Source organism: Chiloscyllium plagiosum, unplaced genomic scaffold (genome assembly GCF_037043375.1).
Source record: "Chiloscyllium plagiosum isolate Xiang-an unplaced genomic scaffold, Cpla_swu_hap1 HiC_scaffold_23, whole genome shotgun sequence".
Taxonomy (NCBI): Eukaryota; Metazoa; Chordata; class Chondrichthyes; order Orectolobiformes; family Hemiscylliidae; genus Chiloscyllium; species Chiloscyllium plagiosum.
The window spans coordinates 18,610,795-18,621,222 of NW_028270161.1; the positions used below are offsets into that span (position 1 = coordinate 18,610,795).

The 10,428-nt window shown below is 44.1% G+C and overlaps 1 protein-coding gene across 3 annotated transcripts in view; it reads right to left on the bottom strand.

Moving 5' to 3' along the window:
* Positions 1-8,237, bottom strand: part of tmem209 (transmembrane protein 209) — a 29,252-nt gene extending 21,015 nt beyond the window's left edge. For 2 of the 3 annotated variants that reach the window (XR_015761076.1, XR_006315110.2), the window contains exons 1-4: positions 7,988-8,237; positions 7,337-7,395; positions 4,736-4,867; positions 2,994-3,235 (exon numbers count right to left, since the gene is read on the bottom strand). Coding sequence is in view for 1 of the 3 variants with exons in the window: in XM_043713999.2 (XP_043569934.1) it covers positions 2,994-3,235; positions 4,736-4,867; positions 7,337-7,395; positions 7,988-8,157 (603 nt within the window). In the remaining 2 variants the exon portion in view is untranslated. The remainder of the gene's footprint in view (positions 1-2,993; positions 3,236-4,735; positions 4,868-7,336; positions 7,396-7,987) is intronic. The other variant, XM_043713999.2, reaches the window with a different exon arrangement.
* Positions 8,238-10,428: the final 2,191 nt, after the last annotated feature.

A 10,428-nucleotide genomic window follows, 5' to 3' on the forward strand; every position in this document is an offset into this window, starting at 1 on the left:
CATGCCCTCTCTACCTTAGCTTTAAACACACCATCCTATACATTTTCCTTCCTATTGATGACGACCACTGACCCACTTGCATCCTCAACCTGTCAAACAAAGGATCAGCACTAGACTATTCTTTCCTTGGGCTTCAAAACTGAGAAACACCAACTATCGTGAACAATTCAGTTTCTGAAAGCTGATCGTTACATCTTTTGAATATATCCTGATCTACAACCACGGAAGTTTGTTTTGTATCATTCCAGTCTTGACTATATTTTGGAGAAGGTTTACGATATCATGATTTGGAAATTTGAATTTTAAAGCAGGGGTAAAATAGATTTTTGTTTTCAGTTTTGTGAACGTGATTAGTTTCTTTTAACAAAGATTTGGATGTCATTTCGAAAGGCAAGTTCACATAATTCCCAAGTGAGCATATATGACTTAAGCAAAAACGCTAGATAAACTGCCTGAGAAGTTAGTCGATGAAATATTCACAAAAAAAAAAGACCGACCAGGGACCAAAATTAGGGGCAAATATCTGTCCCTTAATTGATACATTATCAGATTGCTGTATTTGGCAGCAAATATTAAAAGGTTTCCAACTTCCTTCAAACTACTTACCTGTTTGAACAGCCATTACTCTTCAAAGTTTTTGATTGTCTGTAAATCACAGATTCCCCATGATCAAGGTGCTACATAAATGCAAGGCCATTCTGCTCATCTTGTCATATTCTTCTCAACTTTAGTGGCTGAGCTGAGGTCCTTTGTCCCTCACTTGGATTCCTCAAAACAATTTCTATTTATTAACATGCCTTGCTTGGCAGAGAACCGTAGAAACAAAACTAAAGAAAGCAGTTGTTGCCTTAAGTCAAAGGGTCAATAACAAGAGGCAATAATGTTAAGGCAAAGGTCAGGTGGTTTACAGGGGATTTGAGGTGGGTTTTTAACCCAGAAGGTGGTGGTGGCAGCAGGACTTGGAATGCCCAGCCTGGGGGGGGGGGGGGGTCATTGAGGCGGGTAATCTTAACCTCTAAAAACTACTTGGATAAGCACTTAACATCATACCATTCAAGGCTATGGGCCTAGTGCTGGAAAGTAGGATTAGTGTAGATTTAGTGCAGTTTTGACAGTACAGATCTCATGGGCCAATGGGCCTCTTCTCTATTGTGTAACTCTATATGGAACTAAAAAAAAACACAATACAATCTAAGCTGTCACATTCTTCTTGGTAATTTAAAGCAGAAAACACACTCTTCCAGTTTTACTTTTCTATTAAAAAATTGTCAGGGGTTCATATCAGCACAATGTTTGAAAGCAAAACAAAAAACCCCTCCAATACACTGTCCTGAGATAAGTTAATTCAATTATGATGGATATATAGGCAGCTCTCCTATAACACTGTAGTTGCATTCCAGTGAAACCTCACTTAATAGAAATAATGAAGCCGAAGCCGATCACTATCGTTCAAACAAAAAAAAATCACCCAAAAGTCTAATGCAAAATATACTGCAGCCTGAGTGAAGGCTGAAATCATGTTTATTAACAAAACAAAAGTAAATTTAGCACAATATGTTTGGAAAATCTAAGAAAGCTGTTCTCTGTACAGCACCTCTCACAGAAAGCTACTCTATTGGTAGGTGACATCAGCGCGTGCGCAGAACAGCACCAAGTCTGACACTGATGTCGCGCATGCATGGGTACCGGCATGTGCGCAGAACTGTAAGAACACAGACATAAGCAATGTGCCAGAAATCGCATGAACTGATCCCTGCTGGAATCGTGCTATTGCCAAAGGTAAGCATTCTCCAAAATACAGTTGCCTAATTCTTCAGCGATGTTATAGCCAAACGTGCGTTTCAACAGGATTATCATCCCAGAACTACCTGTACAAGATTAGCTTGCACTGAATGGAATCTGATGCTAGATTTCCTGGTTCTTGATACTACTCAATTTGAATCAGATCTGCAGTATAAAAAGGGGCTTGTTCTGAGGGTGACTGAAAAAAAAAAAGAGCTGGCTCTTTCACAGTTATAACCAGGTTATGCTTTAACATCCGTCCGTCTTTCAAATGGGACCATCACCTGCAAATCCATTTGCAGATTTAAAACAAGGGCCAATCAACAGGAGACAGAGACCCAGCCACATGCTTCTCCATTAACGCAGACTCTGAAGGCCACAGAGAAGATCAGCCAATTCCATAACCTGTGATCCTCTTAGTTTTTGAGAATATAAACTCACCAAGTCAATACAAGCTATTCTAGCCAGGACTCCCTTTGAAAATGCTGGGAACCTAGAAACTAAGAAGCAGATGGCAGCGTTATTAATAGAATTAGAATACCAGGAAAAACAAAGAGTGGGCAAATTACTAAGGAGAACATCTGGCAGCGAAGGTCAGGGTAGAAGAACATCATGTTCACCTGCTGTGAGAATAAAGCCAGCATGACCAAAGAATGGAAACACTCACAATCATTGTGGTTACTGTACCTCATGCATTCACTGTCAAACATCAGAGATATAAAACAGCACATTCATTTTCATGGGTGGGATGGGCTACTCACTGGGTCAGTGAATGTGAAATGAAGTTGGTTTGAGCAGGGTAGTTCAGTTGCAAAGAGAACAAAATTTCCTCAATGTCGACTACAGCTCATAGGGCAGCATGCGTACCCCCAATGCTGAAGACTGGGTGTTCAAGTTATTGCTCAAGGACTTTCAAATGAGACGTTATTCGAAGACCCGCTTTGATCAACATGAGGGTATAAAAGTGTATAAAAGATGCTACTGCAATAGAGGAGCAAGAGCTGAGAGCTCTTCCAGAGACCTGGTCAATATTTGTATTTTATGACAAAAGATCTGATTATCACCACAATAATGAATACCGGAGGTTGCTGTGTGTTATTTGGCATCTGTTTCCCCCAACAGTTATAATCTAATCAAAGCAATTTAGAAGAGAGCAATTAAAGTTTAACACTGCGGATCACGGATAGATTCCAAACACCTTTCAAATATACCGTATTGAAGCTGCTACTAGATGAGTACATCACTGAGGATGGAAATGATCCACTGCCTGGCGGGGAAGGCGTTGGCCCACTCTGACTAAACCCCATTATACAGCCAGGGCTGTACTTCGGGCAGGAGCCAAGTGGGCGTTGAGGGCTATAAGATAGTACGTTTTGTCCCTGCCCAGTGCCTGGTGAGGAGCTCTTGGGAGTGGATGGGGTGGCTGGTTTCTGCTGCGGAGTTGTCAGTATTGCTGAGGAGAGAAAGAGACAGGTTAATTACTCGAGTATCAAGCCTAGCTTGCCTCCCATTTTCAACTGTCCAGAAATTTGGAAGTAATCCAAAACACTACTGCCCCTGTCTGTATGCATACCTTCCCCCATCCACCCATTATTCTGTTTACTATTGTTGCTCCCAGCTCAGCAATGCCGCAATTTAAAAATTCTTGCCCTGTTTACAGAACCTCTGTAGCCTCGTGCCTATCATGACTTCCTGCATCACACCAAGATATCTGCAGCAAAGCAGGAAAGCACATTGATAATTATATCTTTAATATCTGGCCCTGAAACCTGCAATTTCCTACCTACATCACTTTTAAATCATCCTTAAAGAGCTACCTATATGGCTTGGTGTCAAATATAGTTTATTAAGAATTCCTTGAGGCACCGTGGATTATTTAACCACTATGAAAGTGCTATACAAATGCAAGCAGCTGTTGTTGCCTCCCTGTTGAGACTTTTCTCATCTCCAATCTATGGAATGTTGCCCAGAAGCTTCCTCATTTATTTCAATGCTCACAAGAGACAACCTTCATGATCTTCTTCACCCATATAGCCTCAGTGTTTTGAACTCGTTCCCCTTTTTTCAGACATGATTCTTCAGCCCCTCCAAACCTTCCTCATTAATATTCCTTTACTCCTTTACCTCATTATGTAGAATGGAGAATTTAAAAGCAAGGAGCCAACTGTTAATTTGGTGCGAAGTTGCACCGTAAGTGTTGTGTATAGTTTTGTCCAGCTGACAGCAGGCTGAAAATAAAAGCAGAAAAGTAAGGGACATGACAGACCGTAGATTCATTTGGATGTTACAAGATTTCAGGACTAAGGGGCATTTTTTAAAGTGTGAGCAGAAATATTTAAAAAAAAGAGACATGGGGGGTAATTTTTTTTTTAGTTTTGCAGAGACTGGTTCATGTATGGAATGAACTTCCAGAGGAAGTGGTGGGTGCGGATGCAGCTACAAATTTTAAAAGACATGAATAAATGTTTGAAGGGAAATGGGCCAAGCAGAGACAGGTGGCACGAGGTTAAGTTTGGGATTACTGTCGGCACGCACTGGTTGGACCAAACGATCCATTTCCACGCTGTATGATTCTGATTCCAAGATTAGAAGTGTCTACCATCTCAGATCTCAAACCATTGGCACTCCTTTGGAACAAAGTCGTCACACCTCAAATCTCTTCTGATCTCCTCTACTGGGTTAAATAATGAGTTTAAAAAGATAAAATTATGAGGGCAGAGGTTTTTGAGGGATGGAGTGTGTTGAAGCTGAAGATGAGTCCTGCATCCCGTAGGCCCTAAATCAGCATTGCAGGTCTCCACCCACCAAAACGCAAGATGTTTACTACAGAATTGTGCACAGAGACCATTTTGGCCAGTTGCCTTGCTTTAACAGCAAAAGTGCTGTGAAACATCAAGCTGTCATTGCAGGTACTCTCTCCCCCCACAATTCACTGAAACTGTGCCCAACCTACCTGGGTTCATCATTCCCAGCAGGGTTTGCTGCTGTGGGGTCATCACAAGGTTAGCTGGGACCACAGCACTCCTGAAGTAACACCAGAAGTCAAATAAAGCATTCAGGCAAAATAAGGTGACCAGCACAAGCTCTAGATTGAGAAAGAAAAATTGGAAAGTCACAAGACATGCAATGAAGTGGCTAAACTACATTCAGGCTGCACATGATGCCACACTGGCTCCCAAGATAATCAAACTCCTTGTTAAGCTGAAATACAAAATGGAAGCAATGATCTATTACTAGACCATGAATCTAGATACTCTGCTAATGTTTTGGGCACCCAGTTTTGAATCATAGAGTCATAGAGATGTACAGCATGGAAACAGACCCTTCGGTCCAACCCGTCCATGCTGACCAGATATCCCAACCAATCTAGTCCCACCTGCCAGTACCCGGCCCATATCCCTCCAAACCCTTCCTATTCATATACCCATTCAAATGCCTCTTAAATGTTGCATTTTTTGGATTAGTGGTGCTGGAAGAGCACAGACGTTCAGGCAGCATCCGAGGACATTAACCAATGTCCTGTACAGCCGCAACATGACCTCCCAACTCCTGTACTCAATACTCTGACCAATAAAGGAAAGCATACCAAACGCCTTCAGTATCCTATCTACCTGCAACTCCACTTTCAAGGAGCTATGAACCTGCACTCCAAGGTCTCTTTGTTCAGCAACACTCCCTAGGACCTTACCATTAAGTGTATAAGCCCTGCTAAGACTTGCTTTCCCAAAATGCAATACCTCGCATTGATCTGAACTAAACTCCATCTGCCACTTCTCAGCCCATTGGCCCATCTGATCCAGATCCTGTTGTAAGCTGTCCACTACACCTCCAATTTTGCTGTCATCTGCAAACTTACTAACGTACCTCCTATGCTCGCATCCAAATCATTTATGTAAATGACAAAAAGTAGAGGGCCCAGCACCGATCCTTGTGGCACTCCACTGGTCACAAGCCGCCAGTCTGAAAAACAACCCTCCACCACCACCCTCTGTCTTCTACCTTTGAGCCAGTTCTGTATCCAAATGGCTAGTTCTCCCTGTATTCCACGAGATCTAACCTTGCTAATCAGTCTCCCATGGGGAACCTTATCGAACGCCTTACTGAAGTCCATACAGATCACATCTACTGCTCTGCCCTCATCAATCTTCTTTGTTACTTCTTCAAAAAACTCAATCAGGTTTGTGAGACATGATTCCCCATGCACAAAGCCATGTTGACTATCCCAAATCAGTCCTTGCCTTTCCAAATACATGTACACCCTGTCCCTCAGGATTCCCTCCAACAACTTGCCCACCACCAAGGTCAGGCTCACCGGTCTATAGTTCCCTGGCTTGTCTTTACTGCCCTTCTTAAACAGTGGCACCATGTTTGCCAACCTCCAGTCTTCTGGCCACTCACCAGATACAAATATCTCAGCAAGAGGCCCAGCAATCACTTCTCTAGCTTCCCAGAGAGTTCTCGGGTATACCTGATCAAGTCCTGGGGATTTATCCACCATTAACCGTTTCAAGACATCCAGCACTTCCTCCTTACAGTCTACATCTTCCATATCCTTTTCCACAGTAAATACTGATGCAAAATATTCATTTAGTATCTCCCCCATTTTCTGTGGCTCTGCTCAAAGGCCGCCTTGCTGATCTTTGAGGGCCCTATTCTCTCCCTAGTTCCCCTTTTGTCCTTAATATATTTGTAAAAACCCTAAAATCCTACCATAGCAGATGATGGAATTTGAATTCAATTAAAACAACAGGAATTAAGAATCTGTTAATCATGAAATTGCCAACTGTTGGCTCACTAATGTTCTTCAGGAAGGGAAATCTGCCATTCTCTGGTCTGGCCTTCACATGACTCCAAACCTACAGCAATGCAACCCACTCTCAACTGCCTTCTGAAATGGCCTAGTCAGCCACTCAGTGCAAAGGCAGCTAGGGGCAGGCTGGCCAGCCAGCGATACCCCACAAGTAAATTTTAAAAATTCAAAAACAGAATTCAGATTGAGCGCAGAATTGGGTACTTTCAGTGAAAATACAGCTCAGAACAGAAAATAAGCAGCATGTCTACTCAGAGCCACTAACCAGAGGCTAGTGGTCTATATGAACAGAGCAGTAAGGACATGGAACATCAATGCAGAAATAGTTGGGGAACGACCTTTCAAAGAGAAATAAACAATTACCTGAAAATTAAATGTTTGGTGTGGAATGAAAATGAATGCACAGCTTTATCAAAAGGTACCATTCCATGAGCCAAAAGTCCTTTCTCTGCAATAAATGCTAAAATATTCAGAGCCAGTGCTGAGATGAAGGGCCACATGGCCTCCTTCTGCAATCTAATTTTTTTAAATATCTATTTATCTCATCAACCTATTTATAGATGTTATTACAGACCTCTGGAGCAGGTGAGACTTGAACCTGGGCCTCCTTGCTAAGAGGTAAGGACACTATCTCTTCACCACAAGAGCCCTGCTAACCAACCAATGAATTCGAACAGTGCCAACTCAGAGCAGCTATACTGACAATTTGTTGGAGATAACATATCAAATAGGGTAGTTACTCACCAATGTACCACAGGGGCCAGTAGCTGATGTTGTAGAATTTGCACAGCAACTTGCCAGTCCTGCAGAATTAGATTTTTTTTAAACAATGGTAAACATTCACACCTCACTTTAAAATAACAGGTACAAGTAGCTGCAAATCAAACAAAACAACTCAGACTGAAGTCCTCTGACAGAGTAAAGAATCCAGGGGCACTTAGCAGGATTACCAAATTAAAGTCAACACACAGCCACAGAAGGGAATGTTAGGGCAGGTGACCAAAATCTGGGTTTTAAAGAGTGTCTGAAAGGGGTAGGACAAGGTAGCAAAGCAGAAAAGTATCATTCCAGAGTTTTGGCACTCAACAGGAGGTATGCCCCAAATGGAGGAGCAATGAAAATCAAAACTTGTACAAGTCAGGGTTAGAAATGCAAAGCTACATCACTTAAAACAGATCTGGTTACTGCTTTTTCTGAGAGGTTGCCGTCTATAAATAGATTAGTGTTCCCCACATTAAGACGGTTCAAAACTAGATCAAAATGTCTGTGAAGCACATTTGGAGGTTCTCTGGTTATGAAAGGCGCCACAGAACTCTCACTCTGCTTAAACCAAAGTTATTAAATGTTCCCGACAGGAGAGAAAAATAAAACAGAAATCGAGGAAAGCCCACTGACATTTCCATGTAGACCATTCCAGCGAGTCCCACGTTGAGCAAGCCCCAGAGCAGCATCACCTTCCTGGCTTGTGCCTCCTTCCTCATCTGGATAGTGCGGTCTATGAGGGCAGTGCCAGAGACCCCGTTCCCCACTGCGTTCATTCCTGTCAACAGTTTCCAATCCCACATAAACACCACAAAGGCACACGGTGTGACCAACTAAAAATACTCCAGCATTCCTCCCTCCCTCACTCCACGTTCTCTCCTTCCTTCACTTTCTTTCTCTCCACCGGCTCTACCGCCACCGGAAATTGAATTACACACTTCCGTTCACCAACACCGAAACCTGACTTCAGGCGAAACGTGTTGAACAAACGCGGGAAGTTTACCACGTGCTCCCCTGACCCTTGACCAGCCCCTGGACACACCCTCTGACCCTTGCACACACCCACTGCCCCATGACCCACCCATGGACCCACCCTCTGACCCTTGCTCACACCCACTGCCCCAAACCCCACCAATGGACCCACCCTCTGATTCTTGCACACACCCATTGCTCCATGACCCACACATGACCCAACCTCTGTCCCTTGAAGCCCACCCTCTGACCCTTGCACACACCCACTGCCCCATGGACCCAATCTCTGACCCTTGCACACACCCACTGCCCCATGATACACCCATGGATCCACCCTCTGACACTTGTACATACCCACTACCCCATGACCCACCCATGGACCCATCCTCTGACCCTTGCCCACACCCACTGCCCCATGACCCACCCATGGACCCATCCTCTGACCCTTGCACACACCCACTGCCCCATGACACACCCATGGACACACCCTCTGACCCTTGCACACAACCACTGCCCCATGACCCACACATGGACCCACCCTCTGACCCTTGCCCACACCCACTGCCCCATGATCCGCCAATGATCCACCCTCTCACCCTTGAACCACCCCCCACAGCACCTTAGACCCACTTCCTGTCGCTTGAACCACACCCCCTCCACAGCCCCTCAGACTCACCACAGCATCATGGACCCACCTCCTGTCCGTTGAACCACCCCCACCACTGTCCCTTGGATGCCCCCCAGAGCACAGTGGACCCACCCCCTGACCCTTGAACCACTCCCCTTCCCCATGCCCTTTCAACCACCCCCATAGCCCCTTTGACCCACCCCCTGCCCCTTGAACCAACTCCCACAGCCCCTTTGACAGCTGCCCCCCACCCCCTCCAAAACACATTGGACCCACCCCTTGTCCCTTGATTCACCCCACTGCAACAGTTCAGAATTACAACCCAGCAAACATGCTGAGCTCAAGACACGTCAACTCCCATTGCTTAACAAACGGGTCTGGAACTCAGATGATTTGAGACCAGGAGTTGTGTTCTGAATGGGTTATCTGCATCTGTAGTGTTCAGCAACTGTCGTCCACTGTAAGGAGTTTGTTTCTTTGGAATTAGCTTTTCCATGAGCATACTATGGAATAAAGCATAACTGATCTGGAAACTAAATGCATCCCAAGTGCTTTTCCTGCATTACATTTGGAAAATCATAGTCAATATACCCACTATCTAACACATAGGCCATTAGGTCCTGCCAATCTATCAGATTTTAGTTCGTTGAGCTTTTCTAACACTTTTTCTTAGTTCAAATCTTATCATGGCCTTGATTCAATAACAAGAGCCCAATAAAAGAGAAATTGGCCAGGTACCTCAACAAGTAGTCCTGAGAAAAATTAGGTCAATGGGGTTTAAGAGAGAAACCCTCTAATAGCAGGGATCAAATATGAAACCGAGGAAGGTGACCTTGGTTGTCTAGGATTAATCATAAGAACATTGTGAACAGGAGGAGCCATTCAGAGTGATGCCATTACTGACTGAGGTTACCATGAAAGAAAAACCAAAGAACTGCAGATGCTGGAAAGCAGAAACAAAATCAGAAACTGCTGGAAAAACTTAGGTCTGGCAGCATTTGTGGAGAGAAAGCAGAGTGAACATTTTGAGTTCAGTGAATCTTTTTCCTAATCACAAAAGCGAAACAATGTGGCGCTGGAAAAGCACAGCCAGTCAGGCAGCATCTGAGGAGCAGGAGAGTTGTCAGAATGTCGATTCTCCTGCTCCTCAGATGCTGCCTGACCGGCTGCGCTTTTCCAGCACCATACGTTTTGACTCTGATATCCAGTATTTGCAGTCCTCACTTTGTCCTATTCACAGATGCTGCCAGACCTGCTGAGTTTTTTTCAGCAATTTCTGATTTTGTTTCCATAAAGAACTATCCTTCTCAACTCCACCCCTCACAGGTGGCATGGTGATCTTCAGGTTAAATCACCCACAAGTCATATCTCTCTCAACAGAGAGTAACACTATGGTCTGATAGGACTGTGGTGACTTTGCCCTATACCATTTAGCTGATCAGTACCTCAATTCTAGTTACCTGCCTTTGCTCCA